The sequence below is a fragment of the Squalius cephalus genome (assembly GCF_949319135.1).
Source record: "Squalius cephalus genome assembly, chromosome: 18".
In the NCBI taxonomy this organism is placed as follows: domain Eukaryota; kingdom Metazoa; phylum Chordata; class Actinopteri; order Cypriniformes; family Leuciscidae; genus Squalius; species Squalius cephalus.
Window position 1 is genome coordinate 35163802 of NC_137139.1, and position 26895 is coordinate 35190696.

Sequence of the window (26895 nt, forward strand, 5' to 3'; positions counted from 1 at the left end):
TTAAGTACATTAAAGTATGCAAGATAAGTTTGCTTAACTAAGGTTTGAAATATATGACTAGTAGTTTTTCGCCAAAGCGGTATTAGTGGTTATTAAAAGTACTTCAGTGTAATAAAGTATCTAAATATTTATTCCATGAGTTAGCCCTGCAAACCTGTTGGTAGACGTGGATAGTGTAAATATGCAGTCAAACACTCTGAAGACCATCCCAGATGATGTCCCACCAGCAGAGGCCTTACCAGGGTCTCTATTGTGGAGCCCATCCCGGTCCAGCAGCACACCAGGGTCTCCCACTCAGCTGAATAAAAGTCTACATCATTTTTCTTATTTTATGTACTGTAAATTTAAATGTTTATGTTGATTTTGATAGTATATAGTAGTAGATTAGATTTATAGTAGATTTAAAGTATGTTGTAAATAGTTGGGGGGAAAAAGTTATAGAAGAATTTGTTTCATGTAGAAATTATGACTGTCATTACAAAAATAAACAATGTCCCGAGCAATGAATTCTCTTTTATTTACACATTTAAAGTTGCAGAATTTTTTTTTTCCTTTTAAAAAATATAAGTGAAATATATATATATATATATATATATATATATATATATATATATATATACATATTTCTCAATCATTCTTTCAAGAGGAGAAAACAGCCTGTCCATTCTCTCTTGTGCTCTCCTCGCCTCTGCAGTCCCATGTCTTCTCTAATCAAGTCCAAAAACTCGTCCTTTCTGTCTTGCCTTCATCGTGGTGCTGGTGCCCCTGGCTCCTCCTGTTCTTGGCCACACACTGCTGAACTCGGCCCTGGTGTGTCCTCAGGGATTGAGGCAATGAGGACAGCGGGGTTGGTGCAATGCCTCTGTCCCAACATCTCATCCATGAGGACAAACCAGGGCCAAGTGTCAGCAGTGGGTTTCCCACTCACACCCTCTCCTGTCCCGGGACACGTGCAATCCTAAGGCAGAGCAAATTAACCATGGCTTGTTAATAACAACAGCACAATACATTTCAGCAAAGATGTGATCTCAACTTTCTTACTTTGTATTTTAAAAATCATATTCATGAATACTCAAATTTGGTTAAAACCTTTGTAGACATAGCTTGCATGACAGCACTACAAAAACACATAAAAGTGAAACCCCATTGCCTTATCTACTGCTTATTGTTGTGGGCTTTATAGGGTGAGTGATATTTCTTATTTACACAAGTTAGACAGACTAGTGCAAATATTACAATAAAATTTAATTTAATTTATTTAGTTTATTTCTTTTTTTAATTGCAGTTTAATAAATTGAGTGTTAAATTGAGTTAAAAAACTGTCTGCTCCTTGCTCCCTGAAACAATTATTAAACTAATATTAGCACAAGTTTAGCCTCAGACCACCTGACAAATGAAGCCACGCAATGGTGATGGAGTTAAGATGAAGTTTATAAGAAAGAAAAACTTGTGGCTTTTAACTGTGGTTTCACTAGCTATTTGAGTAAATGAAAACATAATACTTACATTTAAATGTGAATTTGCCGTCCACCAGCGAACTCTCGGCCGTCATTTTTTTTATGACGCGATGACTTATGGGGTAGGATAGTCCGCTAAGTGTCCATTTATGTATCCCTCCTTTCACGGGGAAACGAAGGGTGCATTTGGCGTCGCTTTAGCCTTCGTCGCGCCGCGATGACGCAACCGGCCTTCGAATACGGACTTCGGAGGATGCAGAATTGAATTGGGACACAGCTATAGAAAGTGAAAGTAAGTTTTCCTGTCGCCATTTTAAGCAGGAGAAATGCGAAATACGACACGGAAAAAAACAGAACATCAAAGTGTTTATCAACCATTTTAAAGGGATTTAAGTGTAGTTTTATGATGTTAAAGCTGGAGGATTTGAGATCCTGTATCTTGTAAAAGTTTGATCAAGGTGAGTGTTCATGTTTGACTTTCTCATATTAATATGAATCTCTGGAGGACATTTTAATGATTGTTTGATATGAAATCTTAAATAAAGGTTTTTAATTTTTCACTTCAATGTTTCCTTTGTGTTTCGTGATGTTTGTGATTCTCCAGAAGTTTAGCTTATGTGTAAACATACATAGGCCAATTCACACAAACGTCAACAAACGCGTTTTTTTTTTTTTTTTTTTGTATCGGATCAGTGTGTGTCGATGTGGGTCGGGGTTTGTTTTCTTTTTCACCCGAACATCAACGGTCGACTTGTGTGTGTGAAAAGGCCATGTGAGCTTGAGTTAACGCAGTCACATGATCCTTTTCTCCCACACTCCAGATATGTTCAGCTAAATTATGAAGGTTGTTTAATTTAATCATTTAATTTAGTGTGTGAATGTTTCTTCATTCAGAGTCAGTGGAGGAGATCAAACTCATCAGATTCTCCTGCAGCTTCATCATGGCTGATTCACAAGGATCCAGAGATGGAGATTGTTCTCCAGGATGCAGGTACTTTCAACAAACATTACATTACCATTACCCCCACACCTCCACCCCTCCCCACACACAAACACAAACAGATCAAAGACAGTTACAGAAAAAATATGATTTTTTTGCCTTTTTTTTTTAAACTAAAATGAAATATTCAGTAAAAAGATAATTGTTTCCTCAAAGTACTTTTTGATGCAGGATAAATGTATTCACAGTAATCTAAAGGATTAAACTGAATCTGTTCTCTGTTCCAGTTCAGTCCAGCAGAAGAGCTCAAACCCAGAGTCCAGCTGTGTGTCTATGAAGAGTAACTGCTCTATGAATAAGCCACTATGGTTTAAGAGTGGAGACAAACGGCCTGATCTCAGGTATATCACTTCTATAAAAGATGTGCTTATAGTGCGACACTTTTGAATTAGAATCATCATTTTTCTCAGTCAGTCAGTCAGTCTAATACTAGCAGTGACATCAAGTAAATGTAAGCTGAGATCTTTCCACCTTTATATAATGGAGTAGGTGTAAAACTGAGTGGATTTTGTAAGGGTGGAATTCCTGCAGTGGTTCAAGCTGCAAGAACTGCCGAATGACTAAAGAAACGTTATTAGCACGATGGTAGAAAATTGCACATTCCTTGTCTGTCCACCCACTGCCACTTATACCAACGACGGAAATAAGTGCAGTTGCAATAGCTTAATATTTGTGGGAGAGCGTTGCTATAGATAGTGACAATATTGTATTGCAATATGTAGCACTTCAAAGTCAATACCAAATCAAAACTAGTTAGTACATTAGTTGCAATTGAAAAGGTTTAATGACAAAATATGGTTATGGTTACACTTAAAATAGTTACAAAATATATGTATGAGATGATGATAACTTATATTATTAATTGTACCCAGCATATATGAAAAATGTTACCTGAGAGAGAGAGAGAGAGAGAGAGAGAGAGAGAGAGATAGAGAGAGACAAAGAAAAGAAGAGCCCCCAAGAAAGGGACCCAGAGAAGAAGATAGCCAGAGCATCAAAGAGACAGAGCAACAGTTACAATCTTCTTTTATCCTTTCCTTGACCATGTGACTAAAACCCAACTGTGAGACATTCAAACTGACCAATCAGATAATTACACTTCCACCACTGTACTAAAGGTGTGACAATTCATCGCCCCCCCAAAGTACAAACATTTGGCCTGCATGCCTAGATCATTATCAGCCCCTCTGTGCCTTAGGAACTCCAAATGGTCATTGTGGTAGAAAGAGGGGGTAGAAAGACAGTCAAGCAAATATCTTTGTTCATTTAAAATATCTTGGATTATTTTCAATCCTACAATTTCCCCCCTTGGCACCGTTGGCCACACACATGGAGTCCAAAGGTGACACAATCCATAAAGACATGCTTTCTGTTGCGTGTAGTTGTATCTTCAGACTTTTCGTCCAAGCTTGTTGCAATCTCAATTGTTAATGTTCAGTCTTTGTTCTCCTTCAGCCTTGCATGAGGAGGCTCCATTAAATGGTGTTGCACCGTTCATAGATGCAAATCATCCATCGAACACTTCACACCTCCACAAGAACAGGCACTGAATCTGGGAGCAAACGCTGGTTTCTCTTTATGAGACGGGTCACAGGATGTGAACTTTGGTTGCAGGGATCCTGCAATCTTAAAAGAGCATAACAACAAACAGCAAAAGCAGACACATGGCATTTGTCATTGGTCAGAGGATTGATATGGTCAGATTAAAATTAGTCTTTGGCAAAAAGCCCTTAAATTGATGTACTTAAAAATATGGTCAAGGGAGAACAAAAGAAGATCTTACAAGCTCTTACACTGTTTCTGGAAACATTTAAATAAATTGCATTTCAACAAAACAATAAATGCTGGTTTAAAACCCCCTTTCATGAAGAGTATCAGCAAAATATTCAGTGTAACCAAACACAGAGATTCAATTGAATTAATGTCCAAAAACATTGTTGCAAGTAAAATGGACAAAATACAAATAAGCAGAAATCGTCTCAAAAGCATTAATGAGAATACAAATATTTGTACTTGGGTAAAAATGAGAAATACTGACATACAATTTAAAATTTAACTTGGTGAGACAAATTATTACTTAAGTGATAAAGTAATCCAAAGAAAAACAAAACAAACAATTACTGGATGCAATTCACAGTTATAATTCAGTCTCGATGTAAAGACTTAAATAACATTGTATGCATTAATTGTGTGAGGCAGAATCAGATAGATGCAGATTTGACTTTGTGTGAAGATCAAATGATGAGGCTGCATTTAGCTGTGGCTATGTGTAAATTCATCATGCCCCAAAACAAAGGTGAGGAGGTTTTACAATTGTGATGCAAATTTGGTCCTGTTGTTGTAACAGGGAGCCAGCATGAGAATGTGAGTATGAGGTGTGATCTGGCTCAATCTTCCCACACCAATGTTTTTGTTAAATGAGCATGATAAAAGTGCAAAATTCAGAGTTACTGAATCCTGTTGTGAGGAAAGCATTTTCATGGTTAATGCAAATTGTGATTACCATTGTGGCCACATGGCAATTCTTTGCTCCTTTACGTGGTTTTACTACTGCTATATGGAAAAATAGCAGAGTTTTCCACTAAGGAGACAAACAAATTCAACATAGTCACACATGCAACTTAAAATTGCAATGCAATTCCAGTAAAACAATTATTCCAGTTTATACAAGATACATGGTCTAGAATTCTTAGCATCTACAACCTTTTAACCTAAGTGTTTCATATAACACTTACAGTAAAGCACTCATGTGTCTTAAAGAATAAACTTAATTAGCCTATGTGCACATGTAGTAGCACAAACAACTATAAAGTGTGTTCTATGAGCACAATGTGTTACGCACAATTACACATTTGAAAATACAAACAGGATCATTGCAATTTGGATGTTTAACTATTAAACTTGTTGCTATTGGACTGCTAACCCACTAGCAAGTGAAGTTAATAGCTGAAGGCCTTGCATGAACAAAGCAGTTAACTCACTAAGAGTTTTACCTGTACGTGCAGATCGCTGATTTTTGCTCTTAGAAAGTGGTTTACTATTTTTCTGAAAATAAGGTGGAGGTCTGCCCCTTCCCAGAGACCAGCATTTTCCCTCTTTATGGCCTATTTTCTGACAGGAACTGCAAAACCTGCTTTCTTTACCATAGGGATGTTTGCTACGTTCTCCTGGAGTTTGAGGATTTTCACGACTCTCTAATGCTTGTACACCATGCGTTCTGGTACATGACTCTGCGCTATTACGGTGTTGCATCACCTTAAGAACTGAAATAGGCACACTTTCTTGGTCAGTTCCACATGCATTTTCTGAACTAAATGTTTCAGATTCATTAGAGCAAGTCACCTCCTCTAAGAAGTGAACATGCCTCTTAGTCCCATCGCTGTTAAGCATTTTGGGCAATGTAGCATTTAGCTTAGCCTTGAGATCTGCAATGGTCTCTTTGTGATTTTTACACTTTTCAGTCAGGGCAAACTGCTCAGCTAGTAATTTATCTAGCTGTGTTTGAAGATCTTGAATCTTTGCTTCAGACTTTTGTGCCTCTGCATTTTTAGATTGCACTTCTTTACATTTAGCATCTATACTTGTAGATAGACATGTTGTTAACTCACGTAGCCGTGTAAAACTTATGAAGTTTAAAGCCTCAATTATTTCAGCATGTTTTGATTTCTTTTGATGTTTGCCAATTGTGTCCCACCATTGGAGAAGTTCCTTATCTGGACATTTAATTCCAATGTACTCTTTCTTGAGTTTACACAAGATAGGCTCAACTTTTTTGCTCCATAAAGCAAACAATACATCACTGTTATCAGATTTTTTCCCTTCCATCCCCGAGGAGATCTGAATATTCACAATATTTACAAATTATACAGTAATGGGACTATTAAAGCTATTCAAAACGGGACTATTAAAGCTATTCAAAACCTTCTAAATTCTGTTTCATTCAATTCATGCAAATGGAGACTTTTCCTATCATACCATTAAACAATGAAAACAGACTTACCCATCCCATGGTCAGAAGGTCAGCTTTAATCCATTCACAAAATCAACTGTGAAAAAAATGTCCTCATTCTGATCAAAGTGAATTTCAGAAAACACACTGCAAGGGATCCCGGGTTTCGGCACCATCTGTAAGGGTGGAATTCCTGCAGTGGTTCAAGCTGCAAGAACTGCCGAATGACTAAAGAAACGTTATTAGCACGATGGTAGAAAATTGCACATTCCTTGTCTGTCCACCCACTGCCACTTATACCAACGACGGAAATAAGTGCAGTTGCAATAGCTTAATATTTGTGGGAGAGCGTTGCTATAGATAGTGTAAGGAAATAGACCTAGAGAGGAAAACACAGTTTAATCTTGAGCCTTTATACAAATTGCATTTAAGATAGATGGTCGATCTCAATATTTATTTGATGGCTTTAGCCAGACAGTTGTTACTGATGGCTTTGATCTGTTAAGATTTTATGCCATTAGAAGAAAATTTGTTTTTGTTTACAAAGACATGCATCATTATCATGATCATGTGTTTGCAAAGAAAAGGTCAATTAAACAGTGATAATGGTCATATCTTACTGCTATTGCATCTAAACTCACACAGTCTGCTGTGTTGTGAGCATTAGGACCCTCAGGTCTGCTAGGGAAATCTCTTTACATGATGTTGTTTATTTACACTAGCCAGATCTGTGTTTAGAGCAATTAGATCACCAGGTGTGGTGCTGTGCTTGTTTGTTTTAGCCTTTGGAATTTATGGTGCCATTCAACTCTTGACCATTTGGATCTCTGTGGTCCATAAAGACTGTAGATTTTCTGCCTGATGTTTACATTTCACACAAACTGTTCTTACATGTCCAGTAAAATACCTTTCCTGATCAGATTCCATGTGAGCTGAAACTCCCAGAGAGGAGTTTAACACTTGCACCACTTTGTTTGTGGTTTTGTTGCAAGAGAAAATTAAAATTTGTACCTCCCCTTGTTACTGGGTTAAAGATCTGTTAGATCAAAATTAAATCATCCTGTGGATTTGGATGGATATTTAAGACATGGTAATCAGGTTGATCATTTTAGTTGGTATATACTGAGCATTGTAATTTCTCTCATTAAACATCCTTTACTCTTCTAACCCAATGCTGAATCATCACGAGAATAAAGCCATTCTTGGCCATTACAATATAATAGATATTACAATCTGGTCATAATATAAATTATATTTTATAAAATTTTATAACTCAAACCAATTTCATTTACTGGTCTCGGGGGTTTCTACTGAGTAAGTTGTCCAAACCGACTTGTTATCTTCTCACTGATCTTTTAGAAGGTGATTGGCCCTGCAGCTCCAGCTGTGCTGGCATGAGCATTGTGTGCCCACAGCAACAAACCAAACTGGAAACCAGAACAGCTGCTTTGATGCTGTGAATATTCAATGGACTGCAAGCACTGAGAAACATGGGTCAAATCATTGCTCAATTTAAAGATTTTTGTGACTACAATTTAGAATTGGACACAATTATCTTGTTTTAGGCTGAGATGTTATCAGTTGCATTCTTTTAAGAATCTTATTGAATATGAAAGAAAGGTTGGACAAACAGGTTTCATGGACGGCGCCAAGATTGTTTTATGGTTTGTTACTTTTGTCAGTCTCTTTTGAGACCTCGAAAACATACAAGAATGCAGTGATTGCAAAGTCTGATATAAGCTATGCTTTATAAGACTGAGCCTTAAATGGTGTTGTTTAAACCATATACAGTATGGGATATCAGTCATGAACTTTTTGACACTATTGAAAGATTTTCAAAGAACAATGATTACTTTGATGTAATTCTCATTGGTCTTTGTCTAAATTCCCTCTTAAGATAAGGACAAGCTGTGCATGTCCTCTGACACTATCAGGGCTGGTAACAAGCCTCTTAGTAACACAATAATTTTCATTATATACATCAGTTGTAAAGTTTAGCGTATTTTTCCAAATTTCAGCCTCTAGGACTTCTGCATAGCAGCTGTTCTCTAGGACTGAAATCAATTTCTCAGATAATTTCTTTTGAAATATTCTAATTGCATTGCACTGTTTTGTCCAACTTTACACTTCACACACAAAGGATTCAAGTGAGACAGTTTTACTTGTTATCTTTTAGCTCATCAAATCACAAGATTTTTTTCACAAGTTAGCGTGACCATTTTCTTATTCCCAGTGTTGCAATGTTGTTGCAACAAAACAAATAATTAAATGTAAGAACATTATTTACCTCAGAATTTAGGTTTTTTAGTTTTCAACCCTCTGTTGAGTACCAGAATAAAATTTGGATGATGTTATTCCAATTTAGGTTTCATCACTTGTTGCATAGGCAAACAAGGAGGTATTTAAAGTTAAAGCAAGGGATATCTTTTCTCATCTACGCTGCCGCTATCATGTCCCTGATATGTGGTTTTATCTAATTCTCAAGCCCCACCGGATTTTGCGTTCTCCGGTCTAACTGGGTATGCCGACCCATTCTACAAATGTGTCTATATGAGGTGCGTCTGAATTTTCCCTCAACACTTCTAAAAGGCAAAAGAGAATTGACTTACCAAACGGCTGAAGAAAGAGAAGGACATCTTACTTCTCTTATTTGTTGCAAGTCCCAATATTTCGCTGAAAAGACACTCGCAACCTCGCAACCTCTTTTCAGCGCTCCAGTGAAGTTCACTTAATTTATTGGAACTTAGTTTTAGTATTACTTTAGCTCTATGCGTAATCTGACTCCAATTTCAAATGATAATCAAATTTAGATCGTATTTCTGATTAGAAAATCATCATAAATATTGATTATGAATTAATTTAGATCTTTGATTACTCTGAGTATCCCATACTTTCAGTTATTAATTCATTATGGACCCGAATGCCGCTTAGAGATCACGTCGGCCAAATCGTGTTTCTCACGGACACAAACCAGTTAATTCTGATTTCAGTCAGAGGATGTAGGGTTTGCTAATACCCCTAAAGTCGGTTGCCTACTGCTCACTCGAACCAGAGAGTGTAGTTTTATTTAGCCACTTCCATACAACTTGCTAAACCAGTGATAGACAGAAATCACAAGGTCTTCAGATGACGTGCCTACTGCTCCGTTCATACATGCGCCTTAAGTTTGACCTACCTTAACTAAGATTTGCGGTAGCACCAGCCTCCTTAATATATTAAAAATAATGATTTCAGAATACTTCAGAATAAATCAAGATGTAACAAATTTATTTGTCAGGTAAAAATGTATCATGCCAATTACAGAAGTAAATGATTAAAAGCCAATTCAGAAAATACATGACATCATTTACTCAAAGATGACTCTAAAAGTAAGCAATGTTCTCCTGACACAGACACAGTAATGTGCCAGGGCTTTCCAACCAGAAAGCACTGAAACATTACTGTGGGGGATGATCCTGGTAAAAGAGTCCCAAAGTGTATTCTATTCCCTTGCCTTAAATACCAGACCAGAACAACAGGGGTTATACAAATGTTGTTTAGAGTTGGTTGGGCCAATCCATGTACCCCAGGGGGGTAGCACCTGGTTTCTTGAGATATCGCGAAGAGATATCAGCCAGAGAGGAGATACAGGATTCTCCTAAGTTCTCAATCTTTTTCATTAAACCAATGACTGCAATGAAATTAAGACCATTTTACCAATCGCACTGAGACCCTTAAAATGATACCAAACATGAAAAGGAAAAAACAACACATTCACAAGATACACCATATGCGATATATAGACATTCTTAATTTAACTTTCAGTGACTTGAGGAGGGAGAAGAGGAGGGAGAGGGGGGATGAGTTGAAGCCAAACAAAGGGACAAGGAGATAAGTTTGGGCAGGACAGGGTTCTGTGCTCTGTCTTTGCTGTCCAGGGGGCATTTTATGGCATTACTGCAGGGTGAGTTTTGTTTTAGCAGGAAAATCAGTTCTTACAATTTTTTTAACTGCTGGTTCAGGGCCCGTATTTAACAAGCTTCTCAAAGTGACATTTTAGTCTTAAAGGGTTAGTTCACCCAAAAATGAAAATTCTGTCAGTAATTACTCTCCCTCATGTCGTTCCAAACCCGTAAGACTTTTGTTCATCTTCAGAACACAAATGAAGATATTTTTGATGAAACCTGAGAGCTTTCTGATGTAATGAGATTATTTTAATTATGTTTTGAATATACAATTAAGAAATTTTGGAAAGAATGATACTTTAAAACACGAAACTAAACTGCCTAAAAGGCGGCAGGAGACCGAGTCATTGAGTCATTTATTCAAACGATTCATTCAAAACACTGAATCATTCAGGAATGAAACACAGTTGAGTTTTCCTTTGAGATACGCTGTGGTTCTTCTAGGATCTTTTTTTAAACTATTTTCGCTGCTGAAATAGAGCAAAAAATGGCAATATTGTGTCTAAAATTCAAGTGACTTATTAATGATTAATATTAATGACTTGTTTATTGAACTGCAATATGAAATCAGTGTCACATTTTCAATCGTGATGGTATTCAGTGCTCTTGGTCGTATGATGTTGATGTTACTTGTCCCGGACAAGCGTAAATGTCGAGCCTGTAATACATATCAAAACATATTTTAAATATGATGTACTAATTTCATTATAGCACTCATCAGCCTGCAGCTTCCAAGACAATGTTTACTGTAAACAACACAGAGACAGAACAAAATTCACGCGTTTCGTTTAAAGACTTTTGTCCCCGATCGCCTTCCATTCGGGCGTACGCGCTCAGAGAAAGTGCATCATGTCAGAACAGAACGCTAATGAAATGTTTACCCGGCAAAGCTTTAAAGCACGAGCAAATAATGAACTTTTGTGCAGAGTCCTGTGAGTGTAACTCTAGCGCTGCGTTAACATGTGATGTGAGTTTTACAGTATTGGGACTGAGCGCCAGAACTGCAGCTGATAGAATGTGATACTACCATATTTCTTCAAAAGCAGATCGTGGAGACATTAAATCATCCACGATCAAAAATCGTGATATCGCATAAGCAGAAGTATAAAACGACTGTTATCATGTCTGAAAACAAACACAAGTAACGGAGTTTACAAAACTGTATCGCACGCGTGCTACAGTGGGACATTTATTCATTGCACAGACTAATCTTTGCGTAACTGTACAGCCCTGCAATGAGTATCACAATGTATTCTTTTGAAAATTATTTATTGAATGATTATTAGTGTTGAATGTAAACTCCTCTTAGGAATTTCACCATTCAATGGGAATTTATCTGAGCATATTCTTAAATAAGGAAATCTATTCAGTGATTGGTCCATGTCTATGTCATCATCCAAAATCCCGTTTGTGGCACAGCAAAGTGTTGTGAATCATCTCTAAGACTGACACTTAAGATTTAGTCCTACACTTCACTTAAATTACGACTGAGATGCTTGATAACTAACTTCTAAGCACAGCTTTGAGGCAAGAGTTGTTTTACTCTTAAGTCCATTCTTAGCAGTGTTCTTGTGAGTAATTCTCAGAGGCTTGATAAATACGGGCTCAGATTTGTTGAAAGCTTCACGGTGTCTGGTCAGAACAGTGATGTTTCACAGCAAGAGTAGCGTTACTAGAGTACAGTAAGGTGGTTTATCTTTAAAGCTCAGCTAAACATTGGTCTCTTTAGTCGGTTGAGCCTTCGTCCTCCATTGTGCCTTTGAGAAGAGTCATGTGATCATGGTTGATGTTCATCTGAGTTGAATCATTCTATAATTCTATAGTTGATTTCAGTTTGTTTGCTTTGAATTCCTAATTCCTAATATTACCGGTTTTCTCAGTCGCTTTGGTACAATTGTTGAATCATGCTTAACATTTTTAAACCAGTGAGTTAATTTCTCAAAATAATTGTAAGCAAAGTTTGAAACACAGTGCAAAACAGTTACAGACATTAAAGCAAAAGTACACAACATTTATGTGGTCTGTATTCTTTATATTTTACTTAGTTTTAAACCCAGTTCAGTCCAGCAGAAGAGCTCAAACCCAGAGTCCAGCTGTGTGTCTATGAAGAGTAACCGCTCTATGGAGCCGCCATTCAACTTTAAGAGTGGAGACAAACGGCCTGATCTCAGGTATATCATTTCTATAAAAGATGTGCTTATTGTATTTTATTTGTATGAAATTGTTATTAATATACAGCAGTTTAATGAGTTACAATCTTGCTGGTTTCAGTGTATTAATGATCATCATTGTGCTCTTGTGTAAAGCTCTATGTGTTGTATTGTTAATACATTCACACACTGTAAAAGCTGTTGGTCTGTTACTCAGTTAATGACACAATTACATCAATATCAGTGTGTCTGATTCTTTACCCTCTTCATTCTGATTTAAGGTCAACTCTTCCATCCAGACCAGTTAAAAACAAAACTGTGTCCAAGCCTGTGATTCAACCACAAGACTTTAATGAAAGCATGTTTCCTGGTTTCAGGTAAAATTCAGGACTTTGTTGTTGTTGTTTAATTTTAGGTGCTGCAATTCACATCTCACATCACTCACACACATGATTAATGATTTACACATTTCAGAAACCCAATGATGTTCTGTGTCCCATAAATAGTGTTGTAATTTATGGCTATTTACTTCTCTGACTTGTGTAATAATGTGGTATTTTAATCTTACAGCCATGACTCTAATCCTGCTGAAGTCCTCAACACATTGAGATCAAATCTGAGACAGAAGTTTGAGTGTTTGTATGAGGGAATATCAAAGCAGGGAAACCCAACACTCCTGAATGAGATCTACACAGAGCTCTACATCACAGAGAGTGGAAGTGGAGAGATCAATAATGAGCATGAGGTGAGACAGATCGAGACACAGTCCAGGAGAGCAGAAACAGAGGACACACCGATCAAATGCAGTGACATCTTTAGACCTTTACCTGGACAAGACAAACCCATCAGAACTGTGCTGACAAAGGGAGTCGCTGGCATTGGGAAAACAGTCTCTGTGCAGAAGCTCATCCTGGACTGGGCTGAAGGGAAAGAGAATCAGGACGTCCAGCTCATATTTCCACTCGCTTTCAGAGAGCTCAACTTGATGAAGGACAAAACACTCAGTCTTTCAGATCTTCTTCATCTCTTTTTCCCCGAAACTAAAGAAATGGACATATCCAGTGATGAGTATAAAGTGTTGTTCATCTTTGATGGTCTGGATGAGTGTCGTCTGTCTCTGAACTTTAAGAGCGATGTGAGGTTGTGTGATATATCTGAATCAGCCTCAGTGGACGAGCTGCTGAAGAACCTCATTGAGGGGAATCTGCTTCCCTCGTCTCTCATCTGGATCACCTCCAGACCAGCAGCAGCGGATCTCGTCCCCTCTGAGTGTGTCCATCGAGTGACAGAGGTACGAGGCTTCAGTGACACACGGAAGCAGGAATACTTCAGGAAGAGAATCAGTGATCAGAGTCTGGCCCACAGGATCATCTCACACCTGAAGTCCTCAAGGAGCCTCTTTATTATGTGCCACATCCCAGTGTTCTGCTGGATCTCAGCCACTGTTCTAGAGGAGATGTTGAGGAAATCACGGAGAGGAGAGATTCCCAAGACTCTCACTCAGATGTACACACACTTCCTGCTCATTCAGACCAACATCAAACATGAGAAGGACTATGAGAAGAGAGTGAAAGATGAAGACATGATTGTCAAACTGGGGAAACTGGCTTATCTGCAGCTTGAGAAAGGCAACCTGATCTTCTATGAGGAAGACCTGAGCGAGTGTGGCATTGATGAGGCAGAAGCATCAGTTTACTCAGGATTGTGCACTCAGATTTTCAGAGAGGAGTTGGGCTTGTGTCAGGGGAAAGTCTTCAGCTTTGTTCATCTGAGCATTCAGGAACATCTAGCAGCTCTATATGTGCATCTCTCCTTTATCAACAATAACATCAATGTGTTTGACAAGATTACCAAACCAACTAATGGAGGCAGAGTTTCCCTATCGGATCTCCATCGGAGAGCTGTGGATGAGGCTTTACACAGTAAAAATGGGCATCTGGACCTTTTCCTTTGTTTCCTTCTGGGTCTGTCAGTGAAGTCTAACCAGAGTCTCTTACAAGAACTGAAGACACAGACAGCAAACAGCTCTCACAACAATAAGAGAACAGTTGACTATATTAAAGACAAGATCAGTGAGAATCCCTCTCCAGATAAATACATCAATCTGTTTCACTGTCTGAATGAACTGGGTGATCTTTCTCTAGTGAACGAAGCTCAACCTCATACGTATGGAGGATTGCGTGATGTGAAACTCTCCTCGTCTCAGTGGTCAGCTTTAGTGTTTGTGCTGTTGTCCTCAGAAAAGACACTGCAGAGGTTTAACCTGAACAACTTAATTGGAGACAGAGATGATCGGTAAGTAACACTGAGTTCAATCATTACAGTCTAAAACATGATGAACAAAGAGAAACTCAGAGATCAGAGGTGTTTAAATCACGGGGCACAGACTGATTTCTGGGATATTGTAGATCATTTGCGTGTGTTCCTCAAACCGTGGCTGTGTCCTAGTAAGACTGCATATCTCGACTGCCACGTCATCAAGCGCCTCTGAAGGCCGTCTCAGTTTGAAGGATGTTTTGAAGACAGACTTCATTTTGTGTCTTTAATTCAGCTCATTTTGAAGGATGCATCAAGTAGATCCTTCGTGTTCTTCAATCTCCCACAATCCTTTGCACACATTCTAATTAATGTAAAAGAACTGATGGAAAACGAGTCGGCACTGAGTTTATCTGAGTTCATTATGAAATGTAAGACACAGATAATGTATTCGGAGATGAAGGCATACATGTTATCTTTTGTTTCTGTGTAAATGAATCACTGAACACTAAACTGACAATAATGTAAGACACTGGGAGACACAGACGGCTGCCATTCACTGTATTGCATTCATAAAAAAGCCAGTTAATATAAAGATATTTAATAGGAAGTATTTTTCCTAAATGAAGTTTTAATATTATTATTATACAAGAGAAGTATTAAGAAAATAAATTAGATTAATGTCTCATCATCATTTTTCTTTATCACCAGTTGCTGGCAAAATGATGGACAATGATTCACATTTTGTGCGCATCATTTCCTGTGACAATAAAACTAAGTAAATTATTAAATTAACAAGTATGTAAATAAACAAGTAACAAGCAAACAAACTTGTGTGCTTAATTTCTACGAATAATTTGCTGATGCAGGTACAAAAAGACTTTTTTCTTGCCCCCCCCGCCCAACTCGGGAGTTAAATGTCTCCATGGTGATAACCATAGCAACGGACAGGACAAACAAACCTGATGTGTCATAATAGTGTTGTAGTGTAAATGCAGACTAATAGCCCTGCCACAGCAACACTAATGAGAAGAAGAGAAAACTAATCAGTGACGGCTGAATACGAGGCTTCTACAGTTATAGATATAAAACTACTTTTTAACATGTCCTTTATAAAGCAGTGTTTCATTAAAACAATTATTTGGGGGTATTTAGGAAAGTATAATGTATTATTTACTTATGATATGAATTATTATTATTATTATTAGCATTAATAATTAACTTTAACTTTAAATCATTTTTATTTTCAATTAGTGCCACACAGAACACTGGAGATGAAGTTCTCCAGAGGCTGATGCCTGTGGTTACAGCAACTAGATGCGCTTGGTAAGTAACACTGAGAACAAGCATCACTGTTAAAACATTATAACAGTTCTTACTTAAACATTAAAAAATAATGGTTTAACAAAATATATGAGTTACACTTCAGCTCTTACCTATCTGACCTGATTTGTGATCTACTTAACCATTTTTTATGATATATGTGTGAGAAATTTATATTCAAATATATGCATTTGTAATGTATGCATATAAACATTTATATTTAATGTATGTAATGTATTCAATGTATTCCATTTGATCAGTTTCATATAATCTTTCTCAAAAATAGATATTGCACAAATTATAAACACAATCAAGAAAAGCTAAGATTTCTGTTTTGATCTGAGAGAGTGAAGAGTGTGTCATTGTTCTCTACAGGTTGGAAAGGTGTGGTGTGACAGATGAAGGTTGTGCTGCTCTGGCTTCTGCTCTGAGATCAAACCCCTCACACCTGAGAGAACTGGATCTGTCTAGGAATAATCTAGGAGACTCAGGAGTGAAGCTGTTCTCTGCTGTACTGGCGAATCCTCACTGTAAACTGGAGACACTGTGGTAAGATCATACGTTACTCTCACATGAAACTGTCACTAGGGGCGTTTCCATTACAGATTTGCTCAAAACTTTTTTTTTTTCTTCTAAATGTCGACAAAAAGCTGTTGCGAAATGACGGCGTTTCCATTAACCGATGTTATGCGACTAAAACTTCATTTTTTCTTCTCGCGATCAGTAAAATCATTCCAAAAATCATGTTAACGGATGTTGGTAGGATTATGTATATCCCAGCCACTGCACTGGCCATTATTATTAATGGAAGGAGATGTGTGTGTGTTTCCAAGCATTAATGGTAAGGAACGACCCTTATTATACTTGTGAGCGGCACATATGAGGAGTTTCTGGGTGTTTCTCCCTCAGTTCTGCTTCAAGGTCTTGATTGTGGCATTTATTTGAGGTTTAGAATCCATTATTCCTGTAATTCTTTTGCCTTATATGAGTTTAATAAAGAACTCTGTCTCGTATTCTGTCCACACACACTGCGTCGTCTACGTCAGGTGACTGTAAATGCGCAAAAACTGTTTCCATTGCAGTTTTGCGAAATATTTCTTTTTTGAATGGCCTGAAAAACCTCCTCATGTGAGCGTAGAAACTTTTTTTTCGATAAATGGGAGTTTTTCGAAAATTGATGTGTTTCCATTGGGCGTATTTTCAATTCGCAATTTCAATTTGCGCAATTTGAAGGGTAATGGAAACGCGGCTACTGTGAATTCATAAAGTATAATCAAAATGGAATAAAATGCAGGGAAATAACTACTATTTCATTCATTACAAGCAAAGCTATTAAAACAACATGATCAAATTCATCAAATTATTTTTACGTCTGTTCATATGATGTAAGAGAATTAATATGTTTAAAGCGTTTGCTCTATTTATCAAAACGAATCCATCTACACCTGGTCACATAAATGTGTTTTTGCAAAACGGATTTAAATCCGATCTTCAATTCCCGCGCTATATGCAGATTTAATGGAGGGCACGTCACCGAAAGCAACAGATATTAGGGGTGTGAACCGACACTGGTCTCACGGTTCGGTTCGATTACGATTATCATGTCATCGATTCAGTTCAATTCAATATCACGATGCATCGCGATGCACTGCATCCTCAATTTTAAATTTGACTTCAAAAGTGATGTGTGCGCGCGTGTGTGTGCGCTCGCTCACCTCAGTCGCCTGTTCGGGAAGTCGCAGTGACAGAATCAGTGACATTCCAGTTCAAGTTTCAAGGGAGTAAAGCTTGTTTATGCCATTAAGAAAAGGAAAATCTGTCAAATAAATTTTGTTTTAAAGAAATGTTCATTTAAAAGCAGCGCTCATTAATCAGTGTATTATGTTACCATTAAAGATGCGCGCATCAACCGTCGCCGAGTCCGCTGTTGAAGGTGACGGTCATCCATTTATAATCACGCGTAACAACACAGAATAATTGTAATTTGAGCATCGGGTGCGGATACTTAAAACAGAAAGTTATTGGGGTGGGCGGATGATTTGTTTTTGGCTGTGGATTCGAGTGACGTTGGAGCTCATCCACGCGTCTCTACAGCAGCCAGACTCTGCCAGGCGTTAACCCTCTGAGGTCTGAGCTGTTTTCTGTGCCCTGGAGGTGTTCTGACATGCTCTGACATTTCTGGTTATTTCTGTTACTTGTGACATTTTCATGGCTAAAGTCTAATTACACTGTATTCAGCACAAACTCTGCTACAATAATATATCAGCAGCATGTATGTAAAAGTTTGTAGTTTTGAGATAATGACATTTATGCGTGGTTTGTGAAAATACAAAAAAAAATTCTCACTGAAATTAGGCCATGAAACCCATACTGATTATTTCTTCACAAGACTTTTGAAAATTGTATGACGTAGCCTAGAATATTTGCTGCAAAACTATGTGAAAATCACCCTGACTGCTCATTCAGAGAAGACAATATATTGATTTAGAAATTTTACGACGTGTTTTGTGTTAGAAAGCTTTATGCGGGAGGTCATTAATATGTAAGCTTTTCTCACCTGAGAAAGACAAAGAACCTCCCCTAACGGCCCTATTAGGAGCTATCAGGCCCTGCCATTCTGAGCAACCTTGCACAATACTGTAAATGAGGAGATTTAAAAAAGAATGGCTTTTAAATTGTTTGGATTTATTTACAACACAACATAATCCAAAGATACACAACAAATGCCAAAAAAGCACTTCAAAGACAGACCTTTGTGCCATTCCTAAAAACAATGTACATACCTTTCATTTCCAAGATTTTCACTTTACCGTGTTCACGTACAGAGACTCATGTGAATGTTGAAGTCCTCAGTGGCATCTGGGCCCTGAAAAAAAAAAAGTGAACATACTGATATCAAGAGAAAGGCCTGCACGATTTTGGAAATAAATATTAGATTTTTCTGGTTAAAATTGCTTTTTAAAATTCCTTTTTAAAATTCACAGAATACACACACACACACACACACAAATGTTTCCAACATAATATAATGAACACCAGGTTTGTTGTGCCTTGTAGGCATAAGGTATATGTGCAGTGCCGGATAAAATAATAATAACAATAAATAACCTATAGCAGTATAAATCTTTCAAAAGATTTCAGTAACAACTAAGCTAGAGAAAAATATATTGATTTATCATGTTACTTCAAATGTTTCCATCCGTTATGATGATATGAAATGAGATAATAATAAAAACATGAAGCCGTTTGGTGCGTTTTGCTTTCATCCAAAATATGATACAGTACATTCAAACGCGATCGCTATCAAAAATATGATACATTCAAACGCGATCGCTATCAAAAATATGATACATTCAAACGCGATCGCGCTCAAATATAAAACATTATGGTTGCCATATACATATCTACGTTTGAGCAGATATCCACAAACACAGTAACAGTAAACACGGGTCTAAATATTATAATATTCCCCATATATCTAGCAACAGTTCAACTGCAACGTGACATTTATGCAACAATAACAAACTAATATGTAAGAATTTCTTACCTTATCTTTCTTGTCTTCAAATCGCGTTCTTCTTCTTCTGAGGTAGCCTAAATCCAATGTAAGCTCAGGCACGTCTTTCAAACTGGACGAAAAGTGAAGTGAAGTGTTTTGTTGTTGAGGTAATGAGCGAGTCCGCGTTCCATGTGGAGATTTGCATGTGAATCTCTTTTGCGCGAGTGGGCGTGGCCGAATTAAAAATAATTAGGAAGCGTTTGAGAAGCTGGACATCTTGTTGGTTTTATACAAATTACTTAAACAGAGAATATTTGTTTTCGTTTTGAATCCGATCATTTAAAAGTACACACTTAAATGTTTATAAAGGTATATGGCTCATAAATGTGTGACAAGTATTCGCTGAGTTTTGTTTCAGTTTATAGACGTGCTCAAGAAAAAAAGTTCACCGCGACGGAGAGGCAGAACGCACACCCTGTTTATTTTCTTTATTTTACAAAAGCACAATGTTTTGGTTTGATTGTAAGTGGACACATACAAAAGGAGAAATATCACAGATTCTTTTTTTATATTTATTTTTTCTGTATGACTATAAATGACTGAGTAATTTAAGTTTATAGTGCTACAATGTGGAGAAAATCCAGCAAAACACGCCCGCGCGTTTGTCGACCTCAGAGGGTTAACAGCTCGCGGTGAAACGGCTAACGTGGTTTATCAAGTTAGTGGTATTACCTCCTGCATATTCTATCTGTGCGTGAAATGAGCGCACACAGCGCGTCTTCTGCAGGTCGTGCTTACCAGGCTGTTCATCAAAGCCGAAATGTGCCCAGATGTCGGCTTTAAAGTAGTTGGAGCATTTTTAATTTTCTCACACTCGCGTCTCGCCTCCCTCTGCCATTGTATGCTACCGCAACAAAGCACGTACGCGACAAATGACGTCAGAAAAGCATCAGTACATTATAATCGGTTATGGTCTATTACTGAACCGATACCGAATCGTCCTCGTCTGCATCGCGATGCATCGTAGAAACGATTAATTTTGACACCCCTAACAGATATGAGCTGCATTTTATTGATCATCAGCTAAAATTTCTAAATCAAAGACCGCAATAAGAGAGAGCAGCAACAGCCCTGGAAGATCATTTCATTTCTTTACTTTTAATGATGATGATTGTGTGTTAAGCGTCTGCGACTTACTTTCACTTTGATTTGCGATAGTTTGAACGTTGTCTTGATGAACAGATGCTCAGCTGCTCGTCTGCGGTGATGCGTGTTGCAGTAGCGGCGTCATATCTGGCTATAACATGACATATAGCCTATCACACGCTCTCACACGCTTATTTTTTTAGCATTTTTGGGAGGAGTAAAATTTCCATATGTGGTTTCAACAACCAGATGCATTTACACTTGTCCAGTTTGGTCTGAAATGCGGCCCAGACCTCCTCCTGAAGTGGTTTGAGCGATCGGATTCAAATCCGTCTCGAATGCGTTTCGGAGGGCATTTACACCTGGTCTTTTCACAGAAAACGCATGAAGTGGCCAGGTGTAAACAGCCCCTAAATCATCCACGATCAAAAATCGTGATATCGCATAAGCACAAGTATAAAACGACTGTTATCATGTCTGAAAACAAACACAAGTAACGGAGTTTACAAAACTGTATCGCACGCGTGCTACAGTGGTACATTTATTCATCGCACAGACCAATCTTTGTGTAGATATATGTCGCACTGTACAGCCCTGTACAGGACCCTTTTAATGAGCGTTTGGTGTAGGTCTACTAGGCATAGAGATGTCTGAACATCTTTGCCAAGCGCAAACCAGTACAGAAGTAGCCTAATCAATAATTAAAGTGCAAGCTGAGAAACTGAAGTGGATATGGAGAAAAGCTTCTTTATATGCCATTGCCTACATTTTAAACGGATGTCTGCCAATAGGCCTAAAACATTACATATATGGTTATTGTGACAGAGACTGGGACTCCAGGTTAATAAGATTCTGACTGAGTAGCAAGATATGAATTCAATTGTGATTCTGTGAGAATTCACAGATCCAGTTTCTCTTTTTTAATCTTCCCCTTAACATTTAAAGGAATCTATATGTATGTGTGTGTGCTCAAATATGGCTTCTGGAGAGCAAATGAAGGATAAAATATGAATTACTAAACAGACATTAATTAAGCAGTTCCCCATACTTTTAGAGTTACAACTAACAACCACTAGATGGCAGCAGCGTATAAGAGATGAACTGACAGCTAGTAAATCTTTGATCATGGAGTGCTAATGATAATAAATGTAATATGTCAGGCTCAGGGACGTGCACAGGGGGGTTGCTCATATGCCCTTCTCGACTCACGTTGCCCTTCCGAGGGGGGGGGGGAAATAAAAATAAAAAGTACAATGGATGCAGAATTTCTCGTAGGCCTAGATAAAAAAAAAATCGCAAAGCCTCATTCACTTCCATTCGGGCACCGAAAGTGAAAGTCAGTAGGGGAAGGGCAAACTCTGTTTATGTGGCTGCAGCGCTGCACGACCGGCACCTGAGCCTGCATGAGCGGCCCTAGAAGGAGATTGTCGCGGATGTCGGGTGAGACGACTCAACGTTGTCGGAAAAGGTGAGTTTGTGATGTATAACAAACGAACGATCATCATAAGGCTTCCAAACTGCGACCATTTTTTGAGAATGTGCAAGTTAAAATTTTATGTGGTCGCATTTGTGCGAGTGCATGGTCATGTAGGCCTACTACTCAGTTAAATTCACGCATTAATTTTCCTGCATTGAACTTGTTTTAGCGGCCGCCAAAGTGCATTTTTGTTCCGTCAAAGTCTTATTTTTCGGTGAGTAATGTAGAACTGCCGCGCTTGTGACAGGGCGCATGTTTAACTGAAAGAACGAGCAGAGAGAGAGACCCGGTCGCGCGCGCACTCACTCTCTCTTCGGAGCCTGGCGAAAGTGTAAATCACCGTCTCCAAACTAAGCGCTGTCTTGCTCTCTCTCCCTCGCACATATTAGTCAAAATAAATGGACACGGTGGTAAAAGGTCGGAAGACCAAAAGTTTCATGTGGAGCATTCGGAGATTTTTTTTTTCCTGAATTACCGCTGGGTTTGAATTGTGCTAAATAAGTTGACTTATCTTCTCTGAAAAGCGTTCCGGACATTCAGCTGACATAAAACAACACTTTAATTAAACGAAGAAAACTATGCAGTGATGAAATGTTTTCTGTGTTGACACAAATCTTGGATGGCCATGTCCAGTGCTGGGATAATCACACAGCGCGCATGACACACGCTAATTCGCGAACTAATGACTCCTTTGAACCGATTAATTTTAATGAATGGTTAAAACAACTGATCTTTCCAACAGTGAACTCAGGAGACGTTTTTTCAGGTCAGAGCAACTGCCCCTCAAAATTCCTGTGCACGTCCCTGGTCAGGCTCACAATTTTTACAATTGAAGTGCTATAAAAGTTGTAGAAATGACAAATTCAATGTGCATTGTATTAAACAAATCTTTATTGATATGCAAATAGACAATAGACATCCAGCAAAAGAAAAATGCATTTTGTTTCTTTATATGCAGCCCAATGTTATCCAATGAGTTGTTTGCATTATTTAGGTATTTTATTTTAATTGTATTACATTTTTGGTAACACTTTACAATAAGGTCTCATTTGTTAATGCATTAACTAACATGAACTAACAGAGAGCAATAGCCTTTATTAATGTTAGTTAATAAAATATTAGTGTTCATGTTAGTTCATAACAGGGTCTTAAAAATGTCTTACATTAACTAAGTTAATACATTAACTTAATTAATAAATGCTGTAGAATATTGTTCATTAATTGTTGGTTCATGTTAACTAATGCTAACAAAATGAAACCTTAGCCCATTATAAAGTGTTACCATTTTTTAATAAAGAAAGTTGGCCATTGGAGTGTAAAATTAATTTTAAAATTTGTATAATCTGGGCTCGTCTGCTATTCTGTAGGCTACATATGCTTTATTAATAAGGTGTGCACAGAATTTGATCTTTTAACATGACTGTCTTAGTACATTAAGCCACGTGACGCCGCGTTTTTCGCGTTATATGCGTTAATGTCCTGTATTGGGGGCTGCTACTATTTGCTTCAGCTTTTTAAACGTAGAAGTATGATAAAGACATGATAAAGACATAATAGGCTATATACATTTTATGTGGATAAAGGCATATTTTGTACATGACTACACATGTCCTTAAAAGGCCTAGAAAATATATAGATTTAACGACATAACATCTCATTATTATGACAAAAGATATTGTTAAAATGACATAACATCTCGTTTTACTTCATAATTGAGTGGATAAAATAATATGTATGTGGCAGCAATACACCACCGTACAAACTGCCTTGAGATCAGGCTGAACTATTAGGCCGACACTTCTGAATACACAATACAAATACAAACACATTAATATGCTGAGACCACCTTAAAACATGTAGAGCAGGAGCGCTTCCCGGATTCACTTATCCTAGTAGAGGTGCTCTTTGGAAAGGGTAGAGTAGATTTTAAACCGAAGAAAAACTCCAAGGCACTCTCCTGGAATGTTAAAAATGCCTTTGTTTTATGGCATAGTCAAAAAAGACTTTTAAAATGACTCCAACGCGTTTCAGCACACTGGCCTTCGTCAGGGAATCAAACAGCTGTGAAGGATTACAGGTGTCTTTATAGTGGAAAAACCCCAATGATCAACTCCTCCCACTAGAAACAAAACTACAATAAAAAAACTACAAACATGGGTGTCTGATACAACATGTCACCATAATAGCATTTAGAAAAAAATATATATAATAAAATTCACATAAACATTGGTGGAAGTAATTAATGTCAAATCTACAAAAGACTTTACAGAAAAACCGTGAAATCTAGCTCATCATTCAAACCCGGATATTTGGTGGCCTGTAATTTAAAAATCCAGAAAACCTCCCTTTGATTGAGTTGGCGCTGTCTATCACCCTTTCTTATCGAAATGGGGATATGATCAATTCCATAGGCTTGTAAAGTTGATGGGTTACTGTTATGCTGCAGGAAATGCTTGGCCATAGGATAGTTAATATTACTCATACGAATGGCATATTTGTGTTCTGCCAATCTATCCTGAAAGCGTCTTTTTGTTCTACCAATGTAAAAGACTTTACACTCTGGGCATTCCAACTTGTAAATAACAAATGTGGTTTTACAGTTTATAAAATGATTCGGCCCCTTCGTGTCTTCCACTTTCTATTCTTTCTATTGCAAGACAAAGAATAGAAAGTGGAAGACACGAAGGGGCCGAAAGAAATCAAGAGCCCAGATACACAAGGAGTCGAACGAGACAAGCGCTGTGATCAACATCTCGGGGAAACCCTTGCCAGAAGACAGCATTAAAGTCCTCTCCAAAGGATTATCCTTTGCCCCTACCTGCTCAGCGAATGAATTTAAGACAAAAATTTACTTGTTCAGATTCTACAGAAATCTACATCTGAAGGCATGGTATAAGAGAAGTCCTACATCCTTGGCAAGTTCTTCGGACACAGGTCAGACTGATTCTCTTGTTTCTAAAACTTTTTTCAAACCCAGGTCTACTTTTTGTCCATTGTTTCAAAATGCAGCTTTAAATACGTTTGAGAAGAAGGTGAATTTTGATATTGAGAATTTGTTTAAAAATAAAAATAAAAGAACACCAGCTCACAGTAACCTGTCTCACAAAGAAAAGACTGCTTTGGAAACACTGTTAAATGATGATGCTATTGTTATTAAAAAAGCAGATAAGGGTGGCGCTATTGTGGTTTGGAGTAAAGATATGTATATAAAAGAAGCTCATCGTCAGCTCTTTAATATTGAATTTTACCAATCTCTAACACATAATCCAACTGAGTCTCTTAAAGAAGATTTAAAAGAGATACTCAGGGAGGCCAAGGAAAAGGGTTGGATTACAAACAATGAAAGTGAGTTTCTATATAATGAAAATCCACGTATGGCGTCATTCTATATGCTTCCTAAGATACATAAATCTGTGGAGAACCCTCCAGGAAGACCTGTTATATCAGGCAATGAGAGTCTTATTGAGCCAATATCAAAATATGTGGATTATTTTATCAAACCTCTTTTGTCCTCACTACCTGCATATCTACAGGATACTACAGATGTTTTGAATAAGATTGAGGAACTGAAAAATATTGATAGAGATATAATTCTAGCCACTATGGATGTTGAGTCACTATATACAACCACTGATCATGAACAGGCTTTGTCAGCACTAAGATTTTTTATGAATGCTCGACCGGAGTCTGAAATGCCTCCTAATGATTTTCTACTTGTTTTGACGCGATGGTCTTTAACCAATAATATATTCATATTTCAAGATAAACTGTTCAAACAGATTAAAGGTTGTGCTATGGGGGCTTGTTATAGCCCCTCTTATGCTGGCCTCTATCTAGGTAAATGGGAAGAAGATTTTGTGTTCAGTAATGATAGGAACCATTTCTTAAGCCACATTGTTTGGTGGGGAAGATATATTGATGATATCTGTCTAGTTTGGTCGGGATCTGAAAATGAACTACAAGCTTTTCACAGGTTTCTGAACAATACGAGTCCAAATATTAAGCTGGATCTTTGTTACAGTAAAGAAAGCATAAACTTCCTAGATCTTTTTATATATAAAGACAGTCAAGGTACCTTACATACATCTTTATATAGAAAACCAACAGACAGAAACACCATCCTCCATGCAAAAAGTTTCCACCCTAAGAGGCTAAAAGAGAATATTCCATTAGGGCAGTTCCAACGAGTGCGACGGATTTGTGACCAGGAAAATGACTTTAAGACCAGATCAGAGGACATGGTGGCACGTTTCCAGGCACGGGGTTATAAAAACGCTACCATTCAGACAGCTTATACAAAAGCTAGAAGTCGGGACAGACCAACTCTATTACAAAAAAGAAGTGGTTCCACACTGAAAAATTATAGAGTGGTTTTTGCTCTAGCATATAGCACAGAGGCAGAAAGAATCAAACAGATAGTTAAGAACAATTGGAGTATCATTCAGAGTGATACAACACTAAGGGAGATTTTTAAGGAACCACCTTTAATCAGTTTCAGGAGATGTCCAACTTTACAAGACAAATTAGTCCATAGTCATCTTCAACCAAATGACCAACAAACTTGGTTGAAAACTAAACCAAAGGGGTCCTACAAATGTCATCACTGTAATCACTGTACTAGTGTTGTCCAGACCAAAACTTTTAAAGATTGTATCTCTCAGAAAGAGTACACTATCAATCATTTTATAAACTGT

General features: G+C 37.7%; 1 protein-coding gene across 2 annotated transcripts in view; it reads left to right on the forward strand.

Annotated features, from left to right (window-relative positions):
* Positions 1 to 1736: 1736 nt before the first annotated feature.
* LOC307145274 (NACHT, LRR and PYD domains-containing protein 3-like) overlaps positions 1737 to 26895 on the forward strand; it is a 165037-nt gene continuing 139878 nt past the window's right edge. For both annotated transcript variants that reach the window (XM_079848255.1, XM_079848256.1), the window contains exons 1-8: positions 1737 to 1915; positions 2352 to 2448; positions 2685 to 2798; positions 12396 to 12521; positions 12782 to 12877; positions 13071 to 14795; positions 16011 to 16082; positions 16455 to 16628. In XM_079848255.1, coding sequence (XP_079704381.1) covers positions 2399 to 2448; positions 2685 to 2798; positions 12396 to 12521; positions 12782 to 12877; positions 13071 to 14795; positions 16011 to 16082; positions 16455 to 16628 — 2357 coding nt within the window. In that variant the 5' untranslated portion in view covers positions 1737 to 1915; positions 2352 to 2398. The remainder of the gene's footprint in view (positions 1916 to 2351; positions 2449 to 2684; positions 2799 to 12395; positions 12522 to 12781; positions 12878 to 13070; positions 14796 to 16010; positions 16083 to 16454; positions 16629 to 26895) is intronic.